Raw genomic sequence first — 12,981 nt, 5'->3', positions numbered from 1 at the left:
ATATTTTAAAAGTATTACTTAGGATAATTTTATTTTTGTTTAAGCAAAATACTGTTTTGGTTCATGGTCAGTATAGATTCATTTCTAGCCAAGTGCAGAAGAAATTGAAGTACCAAACAGATTTTATTAGATTTTTTAAATCAACCTGGAGTCACACAGTGCTCTAAATGCGATTTGAATTGTCAAGTGTATTAATTTGGATATACAAGTTAGCATGATGGTGAGAGGACTGAAGTGCACACTTCTGATTTTTTACTAAGGTAGCTGCTTAAGAGTATGCAGGGTTCTGAACTAATGGCAGAAGGGACACCCCCATTTTGAAGGATAAGCATTTGTCAGGATCTCTAGTTAACAATGGAATCTACTGCAGTTCCTCCACTTGTTTCTGACAACTTCTAAAGAAACTAAACTGCTTAAAAATAACTCGTTGCTTCATTTTCACATTAAACAGGTAAGACATTTAGAAAGTGGTTTCTAAGGTCAGAAATTGCCACAGCTTCTGTTAAGAACTTCAAAGTATTGAAACTCCATTTCTAAGTATTTCTAGGTCAAGCCCAAACGGCTGAATCTGTGGTAAAATGTAGATTTTAGAAAAGCATGCTCATCTTTTTAATATATCAAGCTATGAGGAATCCAGAGGAAACTTAAATTTCCCATTTGTCTTCAGATTGTTTTTTCTCTTTCTGCTTTATGCTGCCTGGTTTGACTGCTCACTGCAGGCTCTTTTTGTGCTTTTCTCTGCTGCAGTTTTTACAGAAATTTAATACCAGTTTTCTCATCTCAGAATTATTTAAGGTATGAACTTAAAGTTGATTGGATTCAGTTAGCTTGTGCAAAAGTACTCAAACATACTTATGATGATGTTTTTATCCTTATTATTTTCCAGGTCTCGCATACTGATATTGTTGATATGTACTCTAAAAATAAGTAGAAAGGAGCTAGAGAGGTTATGGGTTAAATATTAGTTTGGATTTCCAAGCCAGAAAGGAGAGGGCTGAACTCTTGCTCATGTGCATTCCTAACTGCCCTCATGTACTTGAGAGTTTCTGAAAGTGTAAAAGTGGTGCTGTTTATTAGCTTGTTACCTTTTTGTCTCATTTTGGGCTAGCTGTGTTCTCTTCTCCAGAGTTTATCTTTCAGCTAAATGAGTAATAAAGCATGCAGCGGTAACGCACATCCAGGGTGCTTCCAGTATTAATGTGCAGACAAGACACAGACATACTGAAAAATCTTAGTGTGTGTTCTAACAGAAGGGTGTCAGCTCTGCAGAGTCAATTGATTTACTGACCTGAAAATAGTGAAATATCACTTTAATTTTTTTTCTTTTTTTTTTTTTTTCTAGGAGCAGCTTTTAGTGCTGGACTGACAGGGGGAATTAGTACATCTATAGCAGTATTTTGTCACGAGCTTCCCCATGAATTAGGTAACTAAGTGTAGAAGTCTGTGCTCCATCTGTACAAAATCCTTATCTAAAAGCTATTGTGGTACTGTGATAAGCACAATGCAGCGCAGAAGTTGCAGAGGTGACCAGAACTTCAAAGGGTGAGGCAGAAATACTGCTTCAGAGTAGGTACTGCTACAGGATTATATTGGTAGTGTCTAGTTACAGCACTTCTGTGAAGCTTCCTGAGCATGTTTTAAAAATGTTCTTAGGATCATACATTTTACATAGCTCTGTATTTTATAGATTTCCACACTACTCTGTGTGGCATTGTCTTACACAAAGTTAAGTCGCATAAGTAAACACAGGTTTACGCAAGTAAAATTCCATGTGAGATCTTCAGAAGAGCTTTTGTTCCATTGTGGCTGAGCTCAGCAGGTGTGACCATGTAGGGTAAAGCCTGTAGGCACTGTTGGCAGTGCCATTGATTCTTCCCCCCTAATTGAAGCATTTCTTCTGGAGGTAGCTAACCGTGGTGAAACCTGTTGTTTTCACACTGCATGAAAATTTACTGCACCCTGAGAGTTCAAAAAGAGCAGCCAGAGAGAGGAGGAATGTTCTGGTTTCCCACTGATGTGAAGTTGTGCTAGACTGAGGTATGTCTGTACTCACAGCTTGCTCACTTGAAGAGCTGCTGGCTCTGATCAAAAGTGAGGTAAAACAAGTAGTTCAAAAACCTTAGAGGTGATGAGGGGAAGCATTTTATATAGGCAGCTCCTGAGCTGTAGGTAAATCCTGGGCACAGGTGGGAAATAATAGAGCAGATGTTCGTGGTCTGTGCTTACAATCATTAGTTCAGTGAAGCTGCTGCAGTATATAAAGGATTGCAAGGTGTATTACAGTGCTTAGAACTTGACAGCATAGCATGATGAAATTAATCTTGTATAAGGGGTGAGTAGTTTTTTATACCAATTTTTTGGGTTTTAAAAATTTTGATATGTTTTGATTCTAGATTAGGCAAATAATTTCAGGCATGTGCGACATAAGAATATTATGTTAATTACCCTCATGTCATCTTACACTTCTCACAATCACAAGAATTCCGTTTGAATGGAGTAAAACTCTTTAGAGCTGATTACAAGACTGAAGTCTAGATTTTTATAGAATATCTACATTTAGCACCTAATTTAGCAGAGCTGTCCTGAATTCAGAATAAAACACATTAACCTGGCATGTCTTCAACCAGAAAACTGGTTCACTGTGGATGTGAAGTCATTCTTTGTGAATGTAACTCTCCCTAGTGCTCAAATTCATTGTCACCTTCTGTGGGGACAAATGCCTCATTATCCTTTCCCTGGATTTGCATAATGAGATGTGTATAGCTAAGAGGAATTTTCACAGGTATCGATCCAGACTACGCCTCTGGTTTTATGTGCCATGAGGAACTTCTGAGAAAGATGGGTGTGTGCACACAGATATATTCTCTGTGGGAAGAGCAGACCTAGACTCCTGCATTGACCCTTCACAATTAATCACTGCTACCTTTCTGACAATCAGCGTGATGAACGGGCACCTTTAAATCATATTTTAATCAAGGGATGGCTGTGCGTACGTACAGTTCTACCGAGGTGGTCACTCCTGTGGCTCAGTCTGCCTCTGAGTTTTCCCTGGCTCAGTCTTCCCTGCAATGTGGGGAATGGTAAAGGTAAGAAGACTTTTAGAAGCTGTGAAAGTAGACTCAGAAACAGAGCAGAGAACTTAGAGCTAGCTGCATCTGCAAAGCCTGAAAGAAGAAAAGATACAATGATACAGTAAGCAAGGACACAAAACAATCGTTTGAGGTTTTAGGCTTTGCTAAGATAGACCTTAAGACTGCAGAAAAATACGCTTAGCAAGATAGTAGAAGGTTTTAAACTTAATAATGGAGTACTGTGTATTGTTAATAGAAAGCATACAAGCAAGCATTGTTTGAAGCAGGTGTTACGTGTGCTTTTAGTGATTGGCTAGAACCATTGTTTGTAAGCTTTAGCAATATGCTGTTGGCTAGAAGACTTTTGAAATGCCCTGTAACAACGAGATCCTTGGCTGCTGCTGGCAAGACGTGCGCTGCTGCCATCTTTCAGTTGTCTCACCCTGTTAGGAGGCTGATGTCTCGGTAGAGCTCAGGGAGCAGCAGTCCCGTCCCGTTAGTGCGAAGCGCCGGCGCACGGCAGCGGCATCCTTTGGGGAGGGGCTTTGCGTGCTTGCTGACGCCCGGCCCGTGTTGCCCCCAGGTGACTTTGCGGTGCTGCTGAAGGCGGGGATGACGGTGAAGCAGGCCATCGTGTACAACCTGCTGTCGGCCATGATGGCCTACATCGGGATGCTCATCGGCACGGCCGTGGGGCAGTACGCCAACAACATCACGCTCTGGATCTTCGCCGTCACTGCCGGCATGTTCCTCTACGTGGCCCTGGTCGACATGGTACGGCTGGCTGGGGCTCTGGGGCGTTCTGGGCGGGACACCTGGCACTTCTGTGGGTGCTGCGCTGCAGTCTGCTCTCTGGGTTTATTCGTCATACATTCACTTCTGGAAAGCTTAGTCTGAGCTCTTCCTAGGAGCAGCTGGTAATCCAGAGCTGTTGTGGTGAGTAGCTTTTAAAAGGATTGCCTGCTGCTTCAAGAACACACAGGTGCAGTAACCTCAGTGTGTGTACACCGTAGATCAGACCCTTCAGGCAGCAGTACTGCCGTGCACACGTTACCAGCCCCTATTGAGTCCTGATTTCTCTCCTCTAAGCTGCTTCAAAGCTTCATTTAAATAAGGCAGTTTTCTCACTGCTTATCTTTCCCAGCCCAAAGGTGATGAGTTCATTTTTCACTTTTGGGGTACTTTGTAATGCTCTCCATTTCATTATGGAGACTTTAATTTGTAAATATACCGTTGTTATAAAGTCACTCTAATCTATTCATAGGTGAATAAGTACTTTTCAGGACCTGCTAAATAGAATTATCTGGGTAGAGTGATCCTTCTTGCAATTTTAGGTGTTCTGTAGTAGCCTATAATGCCTGAAATACCCCTCTCTTGTAAGCTCTGTGTCTGAAACTTACTTCCTGTCCTTTGAAGATGTCATGGATAAAGGAAGGAGTACTTTCATTCCTTCATCCCTTTTTCTTTCCCTTGGCCATCATAGTAGTAACCAAATAGTCAAAGTCCCATGGTCTGACTCAACAACAGCAGGAAAGCTTCTGCAAGAGACACTTGAAACTGAGCCAGAGTTTTGTCTTGACGTTTGCACAATCAGCCTCCTTCTCAAAGACCTCATTACCGGCACACAGTAAGAATAGATTTTGATTCCTCCCTAGCTGTGAGCAGAGGTGTTGTTTTCTATCCATTCCTTACACCAGCCCATTGAGAATGACCCTTTTGGTATTTTTGCAACTGACTGTCCTGAAGTTTGTCTAATTATATGGGTTTCAGTGATAACGATATTCCTCTCTAGTACAACCTAAACTCAGGCGTTTGAAAATCCTCTAGGTTTTCCTTGTTCTTTCATGAAATTTCATTTGGTAGTAACTTACAAGAGTAATCATAATATCCTCCTTCTTGACACTCCTGTTTTGGTTTGAATGAGTATATTGAATTTTTGAATCATTTCATCTTACTGGGAAACAAATTGATCTCTTGCAGTTTTAGTTCCTTTTATCTCCAGTACCGACATCATAAGTTTTCAGCTTTGAGAGGGCAGGGTTTTTTAATTGACAGGACCATTCCTCATATGGTCCCTACAACTGGTGACATCAGTAGCCAATAAAGCAAAAAGTTTAGTCATCTTTAGACATGCTGTCATAGTAAATATCCAGAGTGTTAAAGCCCAGTACAGTAATGCTGAGGTGAAGCCCTTTATTCTTAATGACTTAACAGCACTCTTTAATATGGAATAGTGCTTGCTGTTGAGCTGCCCGGTCTAGTGTATATGTGGTAACCATTTAAACATTTTTCACACCAACTGGGGGAGCTTTTGGGATTTTGTTTTTTGAGGTATTGGGGGGGGGGGGGGGGGGGGGGTTGGGGTTTTTTTATGATTTTTAAATACTCATTGCATCAATTAATTATCAGGTTTATGTATCTTTTAGAAATACAGTAATGCAAGACAAGATGGGTAATATATTTGGGGTTTTAGCAGCTTTGATGTCATTGTCTGTTGGGCAGTATTCAAGTTCTTGGAATAACCAAAACTGTCCTAGTTGATCTAATGAAGAACAATTGTTTCCATTTCTGTTGTATCATCATGTATCATACTAAGTGAGTCTTGAAGGAATTCCTGTAAGAATTCCTTCCTTGAAGGAATTACTGTAACAGATTTAAAGATCACAAGTTGCCTCAGACACTGTTAAATCAGCAAAGAACTTTCCCCACTGTAGCAAACTGCGCAAAGAAGCAACTGCTCCTCTGCCACCATGCAACCCCACCCCACGGAGTACAGTCCTGACTTAAGATAAGGTTAAGGTGGGACTATTGTCCAGTTATCTCAGACCTAAGCAGACTCAAACAAAGCTGGGGAGAAGAATGTACCCCCAAGGCAAAGCAGCTCTGCTGAAAATGAGCTCTGGCTGGGCCCAGCAGGGAGAGGCCCTACAGGCCAGCACTCAGACCAGAGGCACCGCTCAGAGGGAGACCAGGATGGGACTAATTAGCATTGGAAGTGAGGGAGTCATTTAACCGGTAGAATAAGAGAACTGCGGAGCCAGTGAGCATCGAGCCTTTTTCTGCTAGAATTGTAAATGGTGAGAAGTTTGCAGTGACCTCAGGACACGCACCCTGGGGATGCCAGGGTGAGGAGGACCAGGGGGACACCGGCTGGATCCATCGGTGGGGACTGTCTTCTGCTTCGTCTTTCTCTCTCACTCTCTTTCTTTCTCCTCTCCCTCCTCTCTCTTTCTCTCTGCCTCATATTTGCTGTTGAATAAAATCCTGACTCTTGCCTTTAGAGTATGGTCTCATTTGCACCTTAATTCAGGCAGAGGCATCTCTCAGTAACCAGATCTTAATATTTACCTCCTGCTTGAATTAATTTCCTTGTAAATATTTTATTTCTGTTCTATGTGGATGGTTTTGTAAAACACTAAATTTTATTTTTACATTTCCAATAGCACTACTTTTAGTTGATTTTGTCAGTACTCTGACTTTTCCCCTCAAAGCTGAGAATGTCCAGAACTTTAAGTTCTTTTATCTGCCCATAACATTTCTCATGGATTACTTGTAGCTGTGGTTCCCATTATTTAAAAGGGATGTGTGTGTGAATATGTGTAAGCGTCTCACATGACAAATGAATGGCTAAGTTAATCAGTCATATGTTTATTTGAGCATGGCTTGAATTCTTTTAAAATTAAAAGAGCAGAACTCAATATTGGGCTGCACCCTGTCTTGAGGACCTTAATGTTCAGTTACATGGATGATCCTGTGAAAGTTCAAGGAAAGGCATTTTTAGTTTGTTTTGTAAATACATTGGGTGATCATGTTTTTATTGAATGTAGTTGTTTGGTAGAGTTCAAGTCGTGTCTTAGTGTATTGGTTTTGTATCTGAACCATGCAGTGTTTATCCTTGTCAATATCATCTTGTAAACTCGTCCCTGTATAAATGGAATAGAGGTGAAATAACTTCGTAATTGTTTTGTATCTTTTAGCTTCCAGAAATGCTTCATGGAGATGGGGATAATGAAGAGCATGGTTACTGTCCTGTGGGGCAGTTCATTCTTCAGAATCTAGGCCTGCTTCTTGGGTTTGCCATCATGCTGGTGATTGCCCTCTATGAAGACAAAATTGTGCTTGACATCCAGTTTTGACCCGATGCTGGTAATCACTGTGGTTCCGATCTGTTGCTGTCTGGCTTTGAGTCTGCACTGTGTGGCTGTGTGCACGCTGCTCAGAGGACACGTGGTGCTTGCACTGCTTACACAAGGACAGGAGATTCCTTTCTGCCTAGAGTAGCTTCTGCTTTTCTCTAACCCCATCAGATGAGCTTCCCCAAGTTCTGAACTCGAGTGAGCGACGTTTAGGAAACCCGAAATCTGAGAAATAATGGCCAAGGTCAGGGTGCTGTATCAGGAGCGCTGCCTGCTTAAGAAAGAAAAAGTACAGGGAAAGGTGATCTCATTTGGGAAAATACCATTCCATTAGTGCACTTGGACAGAACCCAGATGTTACAGCTGAAACCTTCCTCTGCAAGGAACCCAAGGAAACTTCTAGTGCCACATGAATCTTGAGTAGTGCATAGCTGTCTCCATGTATGTATAGATATCTAGAGATATAGACAGACATGCACACATACAGGTGTGTGTGTGCACCTCTGTATATATATATATTAATCCTGTGCTGATTTTTCTGCATAGTGGTGACTTGAGTATTCAGTCTTACAGCAGGACATGACTGGAAACCACTGTGCTGGCTTAAATTTTTAAAAAGAAACCCCAAGGCTAAACACTGTTTAAATTCTTACAAGCTGTGTTAAGCTGCACTCCATCGTTGCAAAGAAGGCAGGCTGTTGCCATGTACTCTGCAAAGGGTAACTTCTCTCGAGGGTCAGTTTGATGATGTTTTCCCCCAGCTGAGATTTATTCAGTGTTTGTTCCTTGATATATACAAAAAATGCAGTAGAATTAGTGTTAGCTTGGGGAAATCCCTGACCTTGGAGTTATTGAGCTGTTTCTGGTTCTTTCTTACAGACGCTAAACATGTATTGTGTGCCACTTGCAGCATAAACTACTGAAGAATTGTGGCTGTGAATTTGTGCAAACACTTTTAACAAGAGAATCCATGCAGGAATTGCTCCATTTTTTAATCGATTATTTTGGACTGTTTTCTTCTCTTCGTGTTAAACCAAGGTGCAAGATGCTAGTTCCTGGAGCTGGACACAAGGGTTAAATTATGCTCTGTGTATGTTGTACTGGTAGGGTATTTATGATACTGTAACAGCGCATCAAATCTGTTCTACAATGCCTTGATATCAGACATTGTGACACCAGCCATTTCTGGCAGTAAAGAATATGTAAGAAGATTTCTACTTCCAGTATAAAGGAGTTCATTTCTATGATATTTTTTTACAATTTTGGTATTTAAATTAGATTATTAAAAAGCAGATGTGGTAGAACCATGGTATGTGTCATTTAGAAGAATAGACTGAAAATTTGGGCCTTAACTTGCTGGGACCAGCTGTCCTAGATCAGATTGTGCTGACAGGCATTTATTGCCAGACATGAGGTAGTTCTTCTTGTACCCATCTCCTTAAAAAAATAAGTGGTGAGTTTGTGGGGAGTGCAAGTTGATTCTGTAGTACCAGTCCTAAGCATGGTAGTAGCTTTTTTTAAAAAAAAACATCCAGTTTGTCTCTCTTCTGTGTATGCCAGGTAAAAGCTGTACTTTGACTATGTGCCGTAAGTTTTCCAGTTCCGGTCTGCTTGGTGCCAGTGTAGCTGCTAAAAACACTAATCCTAACGCCTTTAAGGAGAGCCAGTGGGTATCTGCATTCCATTTCAAGTTCCTGTGTTTCCTGTGGCCCTTTACGTCGGAAGCTTCATTGGTCAGTTTAGCTTTTACTGAGAGCAGCTCGTGTATTTTAAAGGTATCGGTTGGTTGCCAGTATTTGTTCCTAATGCAGTATCAGGAAACAGTATTAAGGGTCCATTTCAAAGAAGGGTGCAGTTTCTTCAGTGAAGAAGCCAAAAGCCCAGAGTTCAGGCACGCAGCCATTTGATGCTCTGAACTCAGGTTTTATTTTTTCCTCTTTAAACGTGTTTACTCTAGAACCCTAATTAGCAAACTCACGGTTGTTAGCTTCAGATTGCTGAATTTCTGCAGTGTGTAAAACTCCTGACATTTTTGCATAGTGCCCATGTTGGGTCAATGAGACAAAACTTCCTGGATACCTTTCGAAGATCTATGTTTAAACAACCTGTTTCTTTTGTATTAAACTGACTGACTTAAGTTTTTTCTTTTCTGTTAATTCTGAAATATAAGGGGGTCATTATGCAGCTGAATTGATGTTTTTGTCAAATCATTTTTTAAGGTTTATTTCTCTTAATTCTTTTCAAATGAAGATTTCTGTATTTCCAGTAGTATATTTAATGTTGTATTAGTTGGAATGTGGTTATAGCTCAATACACTGCCTCTGTAGGAGAATAGTTAACTTCCTTCCAAGACCATCTTCAGACAAGGGAAAAACGTGGTCGTTGAAGGTAGGTACTGTATTTTTCACGGAATATAGATTGTTTACTTTTATTTTCTAGTATTTATTGCAGATGTGACAGAGCAGTGTAACAGCTGTGACTTCTCTATGTTTCCACCAGTATTGAATTCCAGATGATTCTAATGTACACTTTTGAGTCACGTTACAGACAATCTGAATTCCACTACATTTCTATTTGGCTTCAACATTCCATTTTGCTTGAATCCAGAGTCTCATTTAACTTGTATTTGTTGGAGGGCGTAAATGTTACTTGTATATTACAATGCTGTCACTGTGTGACATCCCATGTGAATTCTGATGTAAATCACATTGCACTCAATCCGCTGTGATTATGCTTAGAAAATGTTGTAGTTGCTAGATGCGGTGTGATTATTTTTTTTATTGGGTTGTTTTTTTTTTTCTTTCCTCTCCCCATTAACAACTGAGTCTATGGTTTAAAATGTGATAATGGTCCAATAAGATAACTTGCTGAGCTTTTTTTTTTTTTTTTTTTTTGTTATAACTAAATCATTTTTTAAAAATTTTATAAAGCTGGAAATTATCAAATGCTGTTTTGTTCATTGTCAAGTGTTGTGTTCATTTTATGTATGTTCCTTATACATAAGGAGCCTTCAGAAAATAAAAAAAAATTATTCAAGGAGCAGATTTTTTGTTGAGTTTTTTAAGGTTTGATTACTTTTATGTTTTAGTATTCCTTTCAGTTCAGCAGACATCACTACAAGCCCCTCAAAGAAATTCTGAAAAGGAAGGTATCAAAATACTTTGCTTAACAGGGTTGCTTAAACAATTAAAAACCAACATAAATGCTCTGTCCAACAGATGTTACAAACTTCTAGATCAGGTAGGAGCAATACTGCAAGCAAGAATTGGGGATTGGGGGATTCCATGGAAAGTTACTGTGATCTCCTGGCTGATCCTGTAGTCATTGGGTTGCTCAGGGAAAAGGTCCATAGCCTCTTCTGGAGAAAGCTGCCCATCCTGGGAAATTCTCACTCCCATTCTTCAGGAACATGGTGTGCCCAGAGCACTTCTGAGTTTTACTAACAGTAAACCCTCCTCACTACTCTTGTTTCACGTTCTGTGGCAAGAATTGCTGCAAGTGCCTTCCTGTAGAGCAGCAGGATTCCCTCTGTTACTGCAGTAAAAGTTACTAGCTTAGAGCTAACAAAATCCAATTGCCTACATGCATGTCTTTGTCTCTTTCTCCTGAACCATGGTAGCACTAGACTGTACCTGGCTTACAAACTGGACTAGAACTGGCCAAGGAATTGAAAATTGTTGAAAGCTGGAAGAAGTAGGAGGTAACATTAATTGACTGTACAGTCACAAAATGTTTGCTCAGGAAGACAGAAAAAAATACAAATGCAAAAAACCCTTAAAATATTCTTAAGTGGAAAAGTAATTTCACCAGAATGGAGGTAGACCACAATAAGGTACAGTAAAAACTCGGAATGTGAACATACTAAGATGGATGTACATACAGTAGGTTTGTGTAAGGTGGTGTGTGGCTTTGCATACCTGTGTAAGAATGTTGTCAAATAGCAGTTTGTGTTCCTGGCTGATCCTTGGTAATAGCAGCATTTTCAGTCATTCCAAAGATCTCTGTGAAAGGATTCTGTGGAATTGTCTTTGTATACTCAGTATAGCTTTGGCACTGAAAAGAGGTGGGGAAAAATTACCTCTAGACTGAAAAGAAGATGCAGAAGCAGCCAACCACCCCACAAGAGGCCACAAGCTGTACTTCAAAAGCACTCCAGGCTGTCCTAGAGTGATGTAAACTAAGTGTGTAAACTAAGATATAAAAGATATAAAGATAGAATTTCTGAAAAATTTGGGGAGCTGACAAAAATTCTGTTAAAATGCAATACTAAGTGTAAGGGGCTGTAGCCCCACTGCCTGCCAAGTGCCTGAAGGTGTTTTGCTGATGACTGACACAACTCCTGTGTGATAAATTAAACTGATTATTGTGGCCTTTCTGCCTCCAGTAGATATAATGACTGTTTTCCTTATGCCTATTTTAAAATGTTTTTAACTTCACTAGGCTGTTTCTCACTTAGTGTCCCCTGAGTGCTGACTCACACAGAGCAGAGTCAATTTAGATGACAGTAATTGGGTGGTGTTTATATAACATCCCTTTCTTAGAAGTCACTGAAACAAGGCCTGATAGAGGGTGAGATTAAGCCACCAAAGCAAACAGTGACTGAGTCAACACTGAGACACATCAATTTCACTAAAGATACATCTAGCTATTAAAAATAATAATAATAAAAAAGCTGTTGGTAATTTTATTGTTCTGAGAAACTTATATCTTCAGGAGAGGCAAAATAAACACCACTTGGATCAAGTATGTAATTGACATTTGCAGTGATTTCCGAGGAAAATAACATCTTCAGAACACTTAGAGAGCCAATCCCAGTCGTCAGTGCCTCTGGCACCATAATTGTATTCCCCAGTCACAGTGAGGAGCGTCAGCTGGCAGCTCCTGCAGGAAAAGAGGATACTGATCTGAGCAGCAGCCCAGCACTTCCCTGGGCAGCCCTATCAGTATCACTTGGAAGGCAGCCAGAATTCTCACTGGAAAGTTTAAAAGCTGTTAATTACTTCTGCTAGTTCATGCTTGAACCATTTCATCTCCAGCCCTTCAAATACTTTTTAATAATCATCCCTCAAGTCACCCAGCCATTGCTGCTTTTGAAGAATAATAACGCCAAAAATTTCCGTAGTAATGCAGCTGAAACTCCCTGGATACAAGTTTATGGAAAACTTTTCCAAAATTATCTCTACTTGTTTGGCATCTTTCTAAAATAAACGTACGCTATCACAAGGCCGTAGCGGTACTCATTTTTGTTGCTAATTTATCTTATATTTTTAGAAAATTAAACTTACTTAAATTCTTGAGGTTGGGAAAAGCTGGACTCCTCTTAGGTGCATAAAAAAGAAAAAATTATGAGTGATAACAGAAAACAAATTGCAGGAAGGCAAGAGTGGGTAATGCACTGAGAAGTGGGATAAAGCAAAACAGTCCAAAAAAGTACCAAGAAATTTTACTACATACAAATCGTTATCTTTCAGGACAAAAAAAAGGTTCCCTCCCAGCTATATTTGTAATTTGTTCAGAACCTTTGGTCATGCAATAGGAGGACACCCCCCTCACTTCTCCTTCAGGAAAGAAACACCTCTGTGAAGTTGCTTGAATCACTTGCCTGTTAATCACATACAGACTTCAGCCACGCTGGGCTGCTTAGGAAGCTGGACCACGAGGAAGTGCCATGCATTGCTGGCAAATTCCTGAGAGGCTTCTGTGGAAAACACCCACCTCTGCAAACAGGGAAGGAAATGCCCTCTGCCAGAGCTCCTCAGCTGGACCCCAGCTGC

At 40.3% G+C, this 12,981-nt stretch overlaps 1 protein-coding gene across 11 annotated transcripts in view; it reads left to right on the top strand.

Annotated features, from left to right (window-relative positions):
- The window catches only part of SLC39A10 (solute carrier family 39 member 10), a 53,642-nt gene extending 43,396 nt beyond the window's left edge, over positions 1-10,246 (top strand). For 9 of the 11 annotated variants that reach the window (XM_040069272.2, XM_040069283.2, XM_040069284.2 and 6 more), the window contains 3 exons: positions 1,343-1,423; positions 3,655-3,845; positions 7,049-10,246. In XM_040069272.2, the coding sequence (XP_039925206.1) occupies positions 1,343-1,423; positions 3,655-3,845; positions 7,049-7,207 (431 nt within the window). In that variant the 3' untranslated portion in view covers positions 7,208-10,246. The remainder of the gene's footprint in view (positions 1-1,342; positions 1,424-3,654; positions 3,846-7,048) is intronic. The other 2 variants (XM_040069273.2, XM_040069275.2) reach the window with 1 other exon arrangement.
- The last annotated feature ends 2,735 nt before the right edge of the window (positions 10,247-12,981 follow it).

Source organism: Hirundo rustica, chromosome 7 (genome assembly GCF_015227805.2).
Source record: "Hirundo rustica isolate bHirRus1 chromosome 7, bHirRus1.pri.v3, whole genome shotgun sequence".
NCBI lineage: Eukaryota > Metazoa > Chordata > Aves > Passeriformes > Hirundinidae > Hirundo > Hirundo rustica.
Note: the sequence above shows the minus strand (reverse complement) of the source record. Positions and strands in the feature narration are given on the sequence as shown.